Source organism: Saccoglossus kowalevskii, chromosome 11, assembly GCF_978046115.1.
Source record: "Saccoglossus kowalevskii chromosome 11, keSacKowa6.1, whole genome shotgun sequence".
Lineage (NCBI taxonomy): Eukaryota > Metazoa > Hemichordata > Enteropneusta > Harrimaniidae > Saccoglossus > Saccoglossus kowalevskii.
The window spans coordinates 6,742,072-6,760,611 of NC_140651.1; the positions used below are offsets into that span (position 1 = coordinate 6,742,072).

Below are 18,540 nucleotides of genomic sequence, written 5' to 3' on the forward strand. Positions count from 1 at the left end.
ATCCTACTTAACTAAATGTTGTCATATGTATGATTACATGAGATAAACAGCTTGGTAAATCACACACCGATCGTACTTAACTAAATGTTGTCATATGTATGATCACATGCGATAAACAGCTTGGTACATCACACACCAATCCTACTTAACTAAATGTTGTCATATGCATGATTACATGCGATAAACAGCTTGGTACATCACACACCAATCCTACTTATCTAAATGTTGTCATATGTATGATAACATGAGATAAACAGCTAAATAAATCACACACCAATCCTACTTAACTAAATGTGGGCATATGTACGATAACATCAGATGAACTTCTTGGTAGATCACAAACCATGGCATGTGTATCGTATTATTTGTGAAGGATGACACTACTAAATCCCAAAAGTCTAGAAAATGTACACCCATGCCACCAAATATACGTCTCATTATCCTATTCATATTGTAAAATGTCCAATTGTTACTATGTATACGTTGCTCAAATGTAAAGTTGTCACGTGGATTACAGAGTTTAATCAGTATTTTTGTATTTGGACATTTTTGTATCAATCTTTGGATCGCACGTTTTGCTGGGTAAATTCGTTCTACGTAGGCTCTTGTTGACCACATGCCAAAGTGAAAACACATATTTAAAACAACAACACCAATTTTATTTTGGCAGTTGCTTTGAGTAAAATTGTCAATCAAATCACTCTCAAATATATCATCGGATGCTACCGTTACATCCAGACTACCAACACGGGGTACTGTAAAATGGTTGTGAAAACCGGTGAAACTAAAGTTTTTACTTAAACAGTCTTTTATTTGACGGACAGTAGAATCACCGCTAACTATGAATTCCTTATCAGATATACACTTTTGAGCTTCATCTTCTGTCCACTGCTGGCTACGACAAACCATAGGCTCAAATTTGACTTTATTTACCCAATGACCATCAGATAATGGAATAGGTAAATCTGGTCCACATGGCAACAGTCTTGGAGAATGTGGAGTCCCATCTGTGTAAACAAATTGAGGGGAAAATAATCTTTATCCAACAATCTTTATTGAATTCATTTCCACATATTTGTTAACATGTGATTAGAGATTATTATTAATATATCCATTAATCCATATTAGTATAATATTCCCATTTGTGTGAACTTATTGTGGCGACTCTGAATATCGAACGTCGACACCAGTAATTTAGCGCGTTTCGTTCAGATTTCTATGGATGACTCTTTTATCGCACACGGAACCGATTTATTTGATAATAACATTAGTTTTGACAACTGTTAATGCTTGTTGATTGAAATTACCCCAGACCATTCGTCCCGGTGTTATCGCTATCGCCACACGAGACTCCAGCTTGTCTCCTATACAATTTTCCTTCCGCCCACTTAATTTTAATATTCATATGACCTTTGCACTGACATCGATAGCCAATCGCATTCGACCGCGGACGTCACTCTAAATAAACAACTGAATAAATTAATATACCATATTTGGAAGATAGCGGGTAAATTCAACGTTGTTGGTGTGTTCCTTCGGGTTCCGAAGTCGCACGAAACGAGTTCATGTTCCGTTATCTTTCGCAAGTAAAACAGGTCGATATGTAATAAACATGGCATTTGTTTTCTTGTTTTAACCCCCTTATTACGCAAGCTTCCGTCGAAGTGGTGTTTTTTTCGACGATTTGTGGCATGTTGCAAAACGAACGAAACATTGCAGCATTCTTAGCGGTGGATAAGGGATCGACTATGTCGTCACATTTATGTCTCGTTTGAAAGAGAATAAACAACCGCTCAGAAAAATATGTTGCTAATATTTAAGTGCGGTGCCTTGAAATCGCTTGCCCGACGTCCAAATTTCAAAAGGATGTTCGATTTGCAATGACGGCCGTTCATATGTACTAGGCGACGTTACTAATTACTACTAGGGTCGGTGTTTGCATTAAGAATTATAGAACAAAAGATCAGCAAAGCGGTGCTTTTGTCGGCGATTTTGTCAAAGGGAATATTGATAAAATGTTGCAAAACAGAATCGCGAGTTGGGTGAAAAATTGCGCCGGCGGCATTCTCAGCGATGGCGACACCCGAGAAACACCGTGTCACGGTGCATTCGTGCATCAGTACACCGAAGAAATACATACATATTGTTGCGGACGACTATTGTAGACTGTGTTCGTGTAGTCTTCGAGTTTGTGGACAGTTAAAGTCGTGTGTGAATTTATTCAAGCCAGGAAAAGCAGGAGGGATAACTTATGGAAATCGTCTTTCCAATTTGATCCAGTGCGACGTTGTGAAAAGAGCGACTCTGTCGTCTCATCTATGTCTAGTTTGTAAGAGAAAGATTGATAGCGCAGAAAAATCCGCCAATAATGTAAAACAGTGGCGTGAAATTGCCAGTCATTCTAATATCTCCCAACCTGTGAACGAAAGGGTTAAGCGTGCTGCCTTGAAATCGCCTGACAAAACTAAAATGGCGCGTGTCACGTGACTTTGTTTACTAAAGATAGCGTGGGCGTTTGATTGACACTCAACTCATTAGTATTCCACCAATCACAGCTACATCTACTTTCTGGATGTGCGCAGTCAAATTGTATAGGAGACAAGCTGGAGTCTCGTGTGGCGATAGCGATAACACCGGGACGAATGGTCTGGGGTAGATTGAAATGTATGAGCGCCTCAATCCAAAGCAGAATGTAGAATGCATGTCATTTGGTAATTTGTTACGTAGTAAAACAAACTAGGGTAGTATCTGTATTTTAATTGGCTAAATGAATATATATAGAAATATGGTCACTGAATACATCAGTCTTACAGCCCTCCAGTGACGAGCGCTGCTGTGGCGTTGATATGACATAAATAGTTTGGGGTAATGTCGTTCAAATGAAACATGGACGGCTACAGATTAAAACGATAAAGACGCTTTAGACGGCTTTTGTGTCACCCAATTATGCCAGAAAAGCGCCTCGTTACCGAGAACGCGAGAATTGATGAACAGGCACTCACCTATAATTCCTAATTTTATCGGTGCATTTGTGATATAACTTCCGTGATATTGCCTGCAAAGACATTATTATTAAAGAAATTGTATTCCTGGTACTAATATTAAATATCCAACAAGGAAAACACTGCTAGCTAAAATGGTGTGGCTCCTGGTAATAATATTACGCACAAAACAGAAATAAGCGAAGGTCTGATCCCATATAATAGACACTTCCATTGTACCCGGCCTACAAACTAAGTTTACTATGTTTATTTGCACCTCTATGTGGTTGTTTATCTAGTAAACTTGTTTTGACATTTTTCGCTGACATGACTGGAACATCAGGGCGGGTTCGACATGCCCGCAGCAGATGCTTACCCTTCACGTGCACCTGGTGCGACTCCCTCATGGGGGTTTATGATGTTCCGATTCCATCGATTTTGTTAGTATATTTTTCTTGACTACTGGTTGTTGAAGAATGGCTGATTGGTACTTCTATAATTACTAAAGTCGTCAAGTCCACGAGACGAAGAATTCACTACAATGTGAGTGTGAACTCGGTTAGCATGAATATATTGCTATCAACTATTGATAAACTTGGAATGCAAATATGTGGATTATTTAGCCAATAAAACGTACGTATATTCATTTAAACTAACATTCTAGCATATGTATTTAACCAGATATGTGTACATTTACCATTCAGTAACGATATTGGACGCCATCTTGAATTTGAAGGTGACCGCAATGATTTTTGTTGAGCACACCAAAAAAATATTATTTCTCATAAGACATAGATGCAAAATAATATAATGAACATAGTTTGTAGAGTGGCAGCAAAGTTCTCGATTTCCGTCTCTTTGCAGACGATACAACTCTGTTTAATTCTGTCAAAGACAACACAATCTATTTCACGGACATTAATGACGAATTCCAGAAAGTATGTGAATGGTGTAATGCTAACCAACTAACTATTAACACACAGAAAACAAACTACATGATTATAAAGTCACCACAAAGAACAGTTACTACAGAGGGCAGTTTGGTCATTAATGGGTCACCAATAGAGGGCGTCCGTTCCACAAAGTATTTAGGCGTTACTGTTGACAGTAATTTGACGTGGAAACCTCATATAGATTTACTAACTAAATTAATCTTCAGGAAATTGGGTATTATCTCACAGATTCAGCATTATGTTCTAAGATCAATTCTTCTTCTTCTGTATAATTCCTTAATACTTCCTCACATTTCTTACTGTTTAGAGATTTGGGAAACACATACTCGTCTTTCCTTGAACCAATTTTGCGCCTCCAGAAAAAAAATCGTACGTCTCAACACATTCTCCGACTTTCATGCTCACTCTCCCCCTTTGTTTAAAAAAACTTGGAATATTAGATGTTTACAAGTTATGTAAGCATCAAACATGTCTATCTGTTTTCGATCTAAAAAAATAGGCGTTTTGCACATACAATAAATCATTATCTGGACCCAATATCCCACAATTATGCAACACGTTTAGCAATGGCTGATAGTTTTTATATTCCCAAAATGAATCTAACTTTATGCCAAAAAACAATTAAATTTACTGCAACACACCATTGGAATTCCCTTCCTAGCACAGTAAAAAATGAAATGAACAGACACACATTCAAATCCAAATTAAAAAATGCTAAGTCAGTGAAACGACGAAATGTCTACTATAATTTCATTTCATATTTTTTTTGTATATATATATATATTTGTAAATTTATTGTTACTATTCTGATTTTGCTTGATTAATTTTTTTTCCAAGTAATTGCCAAAAATGCTTCAATCAGTTTATTTTCTTTCATCTCCTTGTCAATTTAGGATTTTGAATCTATTCAATTATTTAAATGTACAAATATGTACCTGTATATAACTTATTAATGTTATTATTTACGGTTTATTTTATTCATTCTTTACAAAGGGTCATGGACTAGACTAGTTTTAGGGAACTATTTTCATGATCCTCACTATATACAATTTATATAAATATCTAAAAATATATATATTTAAAATTCAAATTATACACTTATTTACATAATTTTATTTACTCATTTGTTTATATATCACATGTATTTGTATATTATTATATGTTTATAGTGAAATAAACATATATACATATAAAATTCATTCACCTGAGATCCAGGCAAGCTATGGGAATCAGACTTTCGCTTAAAAGTAAATTTGCTAGTAATTGTCGTGACCAGTTGTGACCTGTAGATAATATTGCGTTCATTAACTTCACACTCTGTCCATATTGTTCTTAACGCGATTCTACGATTCCCCATTTTTTTAATATTAGCAGGTTCGGATACGTTATTATCAACCTTGATACTTTTCTGCTTATAATTCACGTGTTATTATTTTTTTTTACACAATAATAAACGGAAAATTCGCTTTTGCTCATTTCACAGCCAGCCTTTCAGTTAGTATGAAACTACAACCTGTCATGTGTTGTTGCTTGGACTTATTACTTATCACAATCCTGAAAATACAGTTTGAAATGTTTGGCAATGTGGCTTATATTTACATAAGTTTAAAAAGATGGCCGTGATTGGTCACCTGAATTGAATGACCATTACAAAAAAAAAATGGCACAAGAAATTTCCATATATACTTACGAATCAAACATATAGGCGAGTCCTCCAGTAAGGTTGTTAGCTGCCGCTTTCAAAGAATCAACACTCAGTTTCAATATCAACAATTGGTCACACCTGAACGAGGCTGGCTTCCGGCAAACAACTGCTGTTTTCCCCATAGAATGTGTGTTACTATACTCACACTTATCAGACCATGATTCTTCATTGACCAACGAACAGTTACTTATATAACTATCGTTACCATCTTTGTAATAGCCGTCGAAATTCAAGAGTTTTTCCTTTGCCAGAATTACATTTTTCAAAAGACTGATTGCCTCTCTCGTATAGTGAAGCTGAATTTTTACGTAAGCATCACCTACCCAGGCTGCATAGAAGAACACTGAATATGTACCATTTCCGTAGTCAACGATGCGACCTGCTGTACTTTTTCGGAGATCCATATTTACCATTGTTGGCAGAAATAAATCCCCACCCTTGTTTCGTTTGCGTCCATTGTTGTCATACGCTTCAATCAACACATGGACATACTCTCCCATTTTCACAATTCGTGAATCAGAGTGCAAAAACATTCTGTAAAAAAATGTTAATTCAATACGTTTTAGGTATTACTATGCCCATGTACCATAGAGGAGGGGGAAAAGAAACTTGCGCATATAAGGGATTGACAAACAATAAAAAATAACACAATTATAAATGAAGAAAACGAATTTGCACCGTTTTATTGTCATCGAGTTTTTAATGGTTGACTCCTAACAATGGAAATGCAGTACGATGTTTCTTTGCATAATTAGGGTGAGGGTTGATTGAACTTGCTAGAACGAATGAGTCGCCATGAATTGTGCTCTACAGTAAATACAATAAAGTAAATTTTATCTCCCGGACTGAAATATTCTGATTATCAATAACCCTAACGTGTCAAATTACTGTCATGGTAATCTGCTTAATCTGCGTGTTCCTTTGTCTCGTACGTTGGTTCATGCTGCGTGCATAAGTACAACGTAAACGCACACAAGGCTGTTACAGTCAACTATAAAGCACCTAAAGAAATGCTTTTCTTTTCTCCAGTATCCTTTACTAGTGTAGAAATGCAAATTTGAATCTGTTTGCACTTTTGCACTATTTAAAAGTACATGAACAAGATTTTGGAACTGTGTTATTACATCGTTATTATTTTATACATTGTTCGCCTCATTGTTTGAAGGTAGAAAATGTTATTTTAAATATCATGCTTTTGTGTCAGATCATGTCGCGTTCGTATATATTTATAGAGTTAGACAGGCATAGACAAAATTCCAGCCATAATTACGTCAGATACAAGCAACATTCGGCTGCAGTTTTCAATAGAGGGTCAGGTTATTGAAAGCAACGATTAAACAACAGCTGTAAGATGATCACCTCCACCAGTCGTTACCATATGATCAGAAATATTTCAATTGCACGTGTAGCCACATAGTACATCAATCGTATCATAAAGTGGTGTAACTGTAATCACTTCCTCTTTATATATCTAATCTACTACTAAATCATGTTTATAGTGCCAATGTTGTGATGGCATTTCACAAATAGTATGTGTCATTGTGGTTGAGTGTATTTGCTTGCATACTAGTAAATAGTGTACAGGCTTCGATCACAGACTACGGTGTATGTACGGTAATATGCGTTGAAGATCCGATGAGTTTTTATGTTCTCACATCACTGGGAGCGTCATACAGGCGTCAATGTTATAGTGGCAGCATTGATAAAAACACATATCCATAACGTAACGGCTAATGATGCCCCGTCGGCCGAATTACAGTAAAGGACTGAATGTAGAGTAACGTAAAACGGATGAACTTTTTAGATTATATTACAAGGAATACATAACTTCTGATCTCATCCTGCACCCTTGGAAGTAAAGGATTCCATTTCTATATGCGCGTCAATCGAACACATTTCTAATCAATGGCTATCACATAAGGCAGTGGACGCTTGGAAAATCTTAAGCAATTCGATATTCATCGTATATTACACCACTTGCAAGCCCTCGTCTCATATTTTTTTTTTTTTTTTTTAAACTTTGCCACACGTGAATCAAGTTTTTTTGTATAAGAGCGAAAAGTCAGTCCACGTTCAGCAGTCTTCATTGTTCTAAAATCTGGTGTGTTTTTAACACAATTCTGTGGACTTTCAGCTATTTATAAATACCATTGACACCATCTGAACAATCTGTAAAATTGTTTAATCATTTACAGGCCAAACCATAGCGAAATATATGTTAGGATATGTTTACCCCATAGATAAAAGTGGCATATTGTCGTGTAGGTGTAGAAAAGTGATGATAGTAAAATTAAAATCGTTTCTTTTGTCTGATATAATCTGGTAGAAAGGATGGAGCGGAGCAAGCAGATTTTTATTACCAAATTTAGAAGTGTTGATTGAATGTACGTCACAAATAAATCTTATTTGCACCTTCTGTTTGCAACTAATTTTATCAACGTCAAACTAAAACAAAATTCCAACAACAACAAAATCAGCTAGCAAGAAAGCACCATTAGTTAGCATGGCAACCCTCATACGTTGTTGAAAATATATCCTGCAAAGACGACAAATATGTCAATGAGAAAATCCAGAATACTGACAATATCATTTTCAGTGTAGAAAGGATTTGCATCACTCTTGTTCTCAGCAAAGTAGATAGAATCGTATCCAACCATTATGCATTTGTAGCGACTATTAAAAAAGCTAAATGAACGCGCGATTTAGTAATAATGCAATACATATGCATTCTGCAGCGCTAAATGAAAATACTAGATCTTGATGTTGATTGTGGCATCCCGTCGTGAATCATCCAGCAGACGTAATATGTTAATGTTGACAAATATACATCTCTGTGCTTTATCCACAGACCGATATTAAATTCCTGGTAGCTAGATCAAGGGACAATATGTATAAAAGTCACAGACATTCATGCTTTCTAAAACTGGCACGAATGTTTACTTTTTATCTAGATTGCGGGCGGGGAGTAAAATAAGGATATACAATGTGAAATCAAACTCATTCAGATTATATTGGAGTTTATTAGATCAGCTACTGTGAACATTTATTGTTTTCCTTCGTGTTTTTCCATTATTTGTGTGTGTCTTGTATTTTATTATTTTGTGAAATAACAATAAATAAATAAAAAAAGACAAAAAAAGTTTAAATATACCGTGTGTGCCCAGTCCATACATACCCACCCTTCAGTACACTGTAAAGCTGACTGGGATATACATTTTGACAGATTGTGCCTGAATGTCCAATCAATGTTTAAAATTCTGCATAAATGCACCATATTTTTCTATTTTGGCCTACTACAACTAATGACGCAAGTTTCAGTTCCCGAGCACCACTCTTCGTTCGCAAGCTGCTATTTATAAAAACGATGACTGGGCCACTTACACGGTGAATGGGCCACTTATTCATTCAAAATGCACAGCCTGACAAATATGAAATCATTAATTTAGTCGTTAAGTTGATGATAAGGGTTTAGATGCCAAATCGTTCTGCTGATACAATAGCCTCTTTCCTTTAAATTGTTACAGAGGGACATAATGAACAAACAGTGCATCGGGGACTGTGGTAAGATAGAAAGCATGTGAAATATAGGGGTGGGTATTGCTTGTGTAGTAAGGGACAGGTAATGAATACTCTGGGTGGGCAGAATTTGTAAAAATTCAAAGACAGATAATGAACATGTAGAAGGGTGTCATTCATCACGCCAGGAAAGGTGGGCGAGTTACAAGGGTCAGTCAATGAGGACATACTTTAGATTTTATGTAAATTTTAGGTAAAATAAGTCAGACTGCTGAGCATATAGTTTACCTGTTGGTGTTATTTGTCATAAAAGAATGAAATAAGATTGAATTTCGGCTCACTGGATCGGGGTGCTTAAACCACCATACTAGATTTGTGATTATTTTTTTATAATTGTGGATCGGAAATGACATTAAAAACTTTATCAATATATCGAAGTTTTGTGGACTGTTAGAACAGTAACGAAGAGCCAAAAAGTACTAGTATTACTTTGTCTTGTATTGTTTTTTTTTTCACTTGCTTACATACTGGTTCTGTTGCTATTAAATGGCTTTACTGCTGTGTTACCACTTGGAGGAGGACAAGTTTACCGACAAATATTATCAAAAAAATATTACTCCTCCTGTATAATGAAGTGTTTTGTTGATAAAGAGCTCACTCGTTAAACAGACCCAGATGCAGTGAAGAGCTGCTGCGATTGGCATACATTCCGTATGATTTATGAAAGGATTATATGGCAGACTCTTATAATTAATATTATTATGATTACGGTTATTGTATATTTCATATACTTTTTCGAAATTACTATTGCGTTGTATACTGGATTCTCCATGAAGACTTCTATTGTTTTGCGGCCTGGAGAAATATCGCAAACAAAATTATCCGATCGATTTCGGATTCTCGCGGATAATCATCAAGATAATCACATTAATTTTGATCTATAAACACCCTTGCTATTGCTTATTTAACAGTCAACTCATTACGCCATTGCAGAATCATGAACAAGGCCAATGTAACATGCCGCCAAAACGCAATAGTGGTAACAATAGTGTTTGTTAAAAATGACGCCATTTAGCAGTACGTGATGTAATACATTACACACGAGAACGTTCAAATCGGACTAATTATTTGATAAACAAAAACCAAAAAAAAAAAGCCAGACGTAGCTCTAACTGTTAAAATATTTTGCGCTTTGTTCAGACTTTCTTGGGATTCACAACAATTCACAGCAAATTAACGCCGTTGGTGTTCAAAAAAAGTTGTCGCAATGTCTTCCACGCGCTGTATACCGCGTTCTATGATTACGTTATGAATCAACTACTCCACGTCGTCTGCTTTGTAGAGTACACCGTTCCCGGTAATCCCACTCCATATCGTCAAGTCTCGAGTACACCACTCCACATCGTCTACGTCGGAGTAAGCCTGGTTAATCTATTATTCAGATTATTCCGTGGTTACTTCAGCTCTCTTTATAATAGCCTGGACATGTTGCTCCAATGTTGCTCGTATGGTCAGTGGGTGACCGCAACGTTTAATTTATCTGATAAATATAGCAAGCCACTAATCTGAATATGCTAATTTATCGAACAGTGGGTGACAGTTATACGTTCTACGCACGCGCTGTATCTCTTGCTACTTACAACAAAGACGAAAGTGTGACCGCCCGTTGTTAGTGACGGCAACATTTTCAGACATGCTTGGAAAAGGCCAAATATCCATGAAATAATAGTAAGGTAACCAAGCTACTTCGTAGTACACCACACTACGTAGTCTACTTTAGAGGCATTCCACTCAACATTATATAACATACTGCTTTTTCTATTAGTCATTTCAAAGTTACATTTACGTTACATTCATTTCCAGACTCTATTTTTTTCGTATAATAAAATCACTGTTTGATGATCTTACCACAAGCTGCCTCCGTGACGATAATATTGGCTATTCCTTCTACCAAACAGATGGATGTTGTCGAGCGTACACACTATTATAAGAAACTTGTCTAGTCAAGCAATCCGTTTCTCTCATTGTCATTTACAAATGACACCAATGTCCATTTTAGAAAATCGAATACATTCTTGAATACATTCTGAACATTATACTGTGTTACATCACTTCAGCCCAGTATCAAACACTTGACAATCATTATTTTGATTAAACCTAAGGCGTGGTCGATAACTTATAAGTTATATAAGACACACCATCAGTGACACCATCAGTGACATACCGGTGACCATAACCACAAGAACATCAACTGTGTGACTATGCAATTTTGCATACTTATTTAGATTAACCTAAAAATAAAATTGCCGGCTTCAGGAGAAATTATCACAGAGTGAGAAATATGTGTGGTTTCTAAAAATACAGACCATGGAGTCCAACATTTGACAAAAAAGGTATACATCGCTCTTAGAGGCCAGTGTTGGATAGTATGATTATTTGTACACAAATTTGTAGCACTGAATATATTGTAATAATTAATAATTATATGTACATACGTAATACAGTCGAAGTCATAACTAAACAAGGCGAGAATTAACTAGCCAATGACAACTACATAATTCATATTTTAAAATTCGATATCTTATTAGTTCTTATCAGAAATTGACAATGTCATTACCGTGATTTATTCACAGAGGTCATTCCAAGGGTTCCTGTTTCAACATCAAATAGCTTATCATTGATTTTCTTATCTTCTGTTCCATGTAAATGTGCCCATTCTAATTCTTCAACGATGCCGACCCATTCCATTCCAAACCGATTGTAATTATTATATGGAAATAATTGCTTGTCCCTTTTTGTATAGTCTATATTCTCTGTATTTCTGGTGCAGTCATCACATTTTTTCTGATGTTGTACAATGTGAGTCTTGAGAAATTCCTGCATGTGATTAAGATTTGCATATGAAATGCAAATTTGAGTTAATTTTGTTTCAAATTAATGACAGTTTACCGCACGTGGATAATATGCACAAGAATTTGATTGGCCTCTTTTCTATTGAGTTTGGTATGGGTGTGCTTATGGGGAGGCAGTGTCACTATGACTACGTTATGACATTTTGGGGGTTCCTTGGGATGGGATGATGTGGTGGTAGATTAAGGATTTAAAAAAAAACAGACGACACATGTAATATGCATTGCCATCGTACAATTGTAAATAACACACTTGAAAGAGCTAATCTCCTCACAGATCTTCAAATGTATTTTTGTTCTACTGTATTTACGGAGTGGTTTGAGGTTAAATCAATAAGTCTACACAATACCAATATTAAATTATTATCACTCTACACCCACAATACTGAAATGGTTATCACTCTACACCCACAATATTGAAATGATTATCACTCTACACCCATAATACTGAAATGATGATCACTCTACACCCACAATACTGAAATGATGATCACTCTACACCCACAATACTGAAATGAGTATCACTCTACACCCACAATACTGAAATGATGATCACTCTACACCCACAATACTGAATTGAGTATCACTCTACACCCACAATACTGAAATGATGATCACTCTACACCCACACTACAGAAATGATGATCACTCTACACTCACAATACTGAAATGATGATCACTTTACACTCACAATACTGAAATGATGATCACTCTACACTCACAATACTGAAATGATGATCACTCTACACTCACAATACTGAAATGATGATCACTCTACACTCACAATACTGAAATGATGATCACTCTACACTCACAATACTGAACTGATGATCACTCTACACTCACAATACTGAACTGATGATCACTCTACACTCACCATTTTGAAATGATGATCATTCTACACCCACAATACTGGAAGGATTATCACTCTACAGTCACAGTACTGAAATGATTATCACTCTACAACAACAATACTTAAACGAGTATCACTTTAAATCATCAATACTGAAGTGATTATCACTCTACGCTCACAATACTGAAATGGTTATCACTCTACACCCACAGTACTGAAATGATTATCACTCTACGCCCACAATACTAAATACTGAAGCGATTATCACTCTACATTCACAATACTGAAATGATTATCACTCTACATTCACAATACTGAAATGATTATCACTCTACACCCAAATACTTAAACGGGTATCACTCTAAATCCTCAGTACTGTAACGATTGTCACTCTACACTCACAATACTGAAATGATGATCACTCTACACCCGCAATATTGAAATGGTTTACACTCTATACCCACAATCCTGAAATGATGATCACTCTACACCCACAATAATGAAATGATGATCACTATACACCCACAATACAGAATGGTTATTACTCTGCATTCACAATACTGGAATGATGTTCACTCTACACCCACAATATTGAAATTTTTATCATTCTACATCCACAATAATGAAATGATGATCACTCTACACCCATAATACTGAAATGATGATCACTCTACACCAACAATAATGAAATGATTATCAGTCTACACTCACAATACTGAAATGATTATCACTCTACACTCACAATACTGAAGTGATTATCACTCTACACCCACAATACTGAAATGATGATCACTCTACATCCACAATAATGAAATGGTGATCACTCTACACCCATAATACTGAAGTGATTATCACTCTACACCCACAATACTGAAATGATGATCACTTTACACCCACAATAATGAAATGGTGATCACTCTACACCCATAATACTGAAATGACGATCCCTCTACACCCACAATAATGAAATGATTATCACTCTACACACACAATACAGAATGATTATCACTCTGCATTCGCAATATTGAAATGATTATCACTCTACACCCACAATATTGAAATGATGATCACTCTACACCCACAATAATGAAATGATTATCAGTCTACACTCACAATACTGAAATGATTATCACTCTACACTCACAATACTGAAATGATGATCACTTTACATCCACAATAATGAAATGATGCCCACTTTACATCAACAATACTGAAATGATTATCACTCTACACCCACAGTACTGAAATGATGATCACTCTACACTCACAATACTGAAATGATGATCACTCTACACTCAGAATACTGAAATGACTATCACTCTACACCAACAATACTGAAATGATTATCACTCTACACTCACAATACTGAAATGATTATCACTCTACACCCATGATACTGTGAAATGATTATCACCCTACACTCGCAATACTGAAATGATTATCACTCTACACCCATGATACTGAAATGATTATCACTCTACACCCATGATACTGTGAAATGATTATCACCCTACACTCGCAATACTGAAATGATTATCACTCTACACCCATGATACTGTGAAATGATTATCACTCTACACCAACAATACTGAAATGATTATCACTCTACACTCACAATACTGAAATGATTATCACTCTACACCCATGATACTGTGAAATGATTATCACCCTACACTCGCAATACTGAAATGATTATCACTCTACACCCATGATACTGAAATGATTATCACTCTACACCCATGATACTGTGAAATGATTATCACCCTACACCCACAATACTGAAATGATGATCACTATACACTCACAATACTGAAATGATGATCACTCTACACCCACAATAATGAAATGATTATCACTCTACATCCATGATACTGTGAAATGATGACCACTCTACACTCACAATACTGAAATGATGATCACTCTACAGCCATGATACTAAAAGAATGTTCACTCTACACCCACAATACTGAAATGATTATCACTCTACACCCACAATACTGAAATGATGATCACTCTACACCCACAATAATGAAATGACTATCACTCCACACACACAATACAGAATGATTATCACTCTGCATTCACAATATGGAAATTATTATCACTCTACTCCCACAATATTGAAATGATTATCATTCTACTCCCACAATATTGAAATGATTATCATTCTACACCCACAATAATGAAATGATTATCATTCTACACTCACAAAACTGAAATGATTATCACTCTACACTCACAATACTGAAACGATTATCACTCTACACTCACAAAACTGAAATGATTATCACTCTACACCCATGATACTGAAATTATTATCACTCTACACTCACAATACTGAAATGATTATCACTCTTCACCCACAATACTGAAATGATGATCACTCTACACTCACAATAATGAAATGATGATCACTCTACACCCAGAATACTGAAATGATGATCACTCTACACCCACAATACTGAAATGGTTATCACTCCATGCCCACAATACTGGAATAATTTTCACTCTACACTCACAATACTGAAATGATGATAACTCTACACCCACAATACTGAAATGATGATCACTCTACACTCACAATACTGAAATGATCACTGTACACCCATAATACTGAAATGATTATCACTTTACACCCACAATATTGAAATGATTATCACTCTACAATACTGGAATGATTTTCACTCTACACTCACAATACTGAAATGATTTTCACTCTACACCCACAATACTGAAATGATGACCACTCTACACCCACAATACTGAAATGATTTTCACTCTACACCCACAATACTGAAATGGCTATCACTCTATGCCCACAATACTGGAATGATTATCACTCTACACCCACAATACTGAAATGATGGTCACTCTACACCCACAATACTAAAATGGTTATCACTCTATGCCCACAATACTGGAATGATTTTCACTCTACACTCACAATACTGAAATGATTTTCACTCTACACCCACAATATTGAAATGATGATCACTCTACACCCACAATACTGAAATGATGATCACTGTACACCCACAATACTGAAATGATGATCACTGTACACCCACAATACTGAAATGATTATCATTCTACACCCACAATACTGAAATGATGATCACCCTACACCCACAGTACTGAAATGGTTTCCACTCTACGCCCACTATACTGAAATGATGATCACTGTACACCCTCAATACTGAAATGCTTATCACTTTACACTCACAATACTAAAATGATTGTCACTCTACACCCACAATACTGAAATGATTATCACTGTATGCCCACAATACTGAAATGATGGTCACTCTACACCCACAATACTGAAATGATGACCACTCTACACCCACAATATTAAAATGATGATCACTCTACACCCACAATACTGAAATGATGATCACTGTACACCCACAATACTGAAATGATTATCACTTTACACTCAGAATACTAAAATGATTGTCACTCTACACCCACAATACTGAAATGATGATCACTATACACCCACAATACTGAAATGATGATCACTGTACACCCACAATACTGAAATGATGATCACTGTACACCCACAATACTGAAATGATTATCACTTTACACTCAGAATACTGAAATGATTGTCACTCTACACCTACAATACTGAAATGATTATCACTCTACACCCACAATACTGAAATTATTATCACTCTATGCCCACAATCCTGGAATGATTTTCACTCTACACTCACAATACTGAAATGATTTTCACTCTACACCCACAATACTGAAATGGTTATCACTCTATGCCCACAATACTGAAATGGTTATCACTCTACACCCACAATACTGAAATGATTATCACTCTACACCCACAATACTGAAATTATTATCACTCTATGCCCACAATCCTGGAATGATTTTCACTCTACACTCACAATACTGAAATGATTTTCACTCTACACCCACAATACTGAAATGGTTATCACTCTATGCCCACAATACTGAAATGGTTATCACTCTACACCCACAATACTGAAATGATTATCACTTTACACTCACAATACTGAAATGATTTTCACTCTACACTCACAATACTCAAATGATTTTCACTCTACACCCACAATACTGAAATGGTTATCACTCTATGCCCACAATACTGAAATGGTTATCACTCTACAATACTGAAATGATGGTCACTCTACACCCACAATACTGAACTGGTTGTCACTCTATGCCCACAATACTGGAATGATTTTCACTCTACACTCACAATACTGAAATGATTTTCACTCTACACCCACAATACTGAAATGATGACCACTCTACACCCACAATACTGAAATGATTTTCACTCTACACCCACAATACTGAAATGGTTATCACTCTATGCCCACAATACTGGAATGATTTTCACTCTACACCCACAATACTGAAATGATGGTCACTCTACACCCACAATACTAAAATGGTTATCAATCTATGCCCACAATACTGGAATGATTTTCACTCTACACTCACAATACTGAAATGATTATCACTCTATGCCCACAATACTGAAATGATGGTCACTCTACACCCACAATACTGAAATGATGACCACTCTACACCCACAATATTGAAATGATGGTCACTCTACACCCACAATACTAAAATGGTTATCACTCTACACCCACAATACTGAAATGATTATCACTCTATGCCCACAATACTGAAATGATGGTCACTCTACACCCACAATACTGAAATGATGACCACTCTACACCCACAATATTGAAATGATGATCACTCTACACCCACAATACTGAAATGATGATCACTGTACACCCACAATACTGAAATGATTATCACTTTACACTCAGAATACTGAAATGATTGTCACTCTACACCCACAATACTGAAATGATTATCACTCTACACCCACAATACTGAAATTAGTATCACTCTATGCCCACAATACTGGAATGATTTTCACTCTACACTCACAATACTGAAATGATTTTCACTCTACACCCACAATACTGGAATGATTTTCACTCTACACTCACAATACTGAAATGGTTATCACTCTACAATACTGAAATGATGGTCACTCTACACCCACAATACTGAAATGGTTATCACTCTATGCCCACAATACTGGAATGATTTTCACTCTACACTCACAATTCTGGAATGATTTTCACTCTACACTCACAATACTGAAATGATTTTCACTCTACACCCACAATACTGAAATGATGACCACTCTACACCCACAATACTGAAATGATTTTCACTCTACACCCACAATACTGAAATGGTTATCACTCTATGCCCACCATACTGGAATGATTATCACTCTACACCCACAATACTGAAATGATGGTCACTCTACACCCACAATACTGAAATGGTTATCACTCTATGCCCACAATACTGGAATGATTTTCACTCTACACTCACAATACTGAAATGATTTTCACTCTACACTCACAATACTGAAATGGTTATCAATCTACACCCACAATACTGAAATGATTATCACTCTACACTGACAATACTGAAATGATTTTCACTCTACACCCATAATACTGAAATGATGATCACTCTACACCCACAATACTGAAATGATTTTCACTCTACACCCACAATACTGAAATGATTATCACTCTAC

General features: G+C 36.0%; 1 protein-coding gene across 1 annotated transcript; it reads right to left on the reverse strand.

Moving 5' to 3' along the window:
• Nucleotides 1-279: 279 nt before the first annotated feature.
• Nucleotides 280-12,038, reverse strand: LOC102801286 (NXPE family member 3-like). Its single transcript, XM_006816571.1, has 4 exons — nt 11,773-12,038; nt 5,625-6,173; nt 3,003-3,055; nt 280-1,007 (listed from the first exon to the last, which is right to left on the reverse strand). The coding sequence occupies exons 1-4, from the start codon at nt 12,036-12,038 to the stop codon at nt 280-282; spliced, it is 1,596 nt and encodes a 531-aa protein (XP_006816634.1).
• Between the last annotated feature and the right edge of the window lie 6,502 nt (nt 12,039-18,540).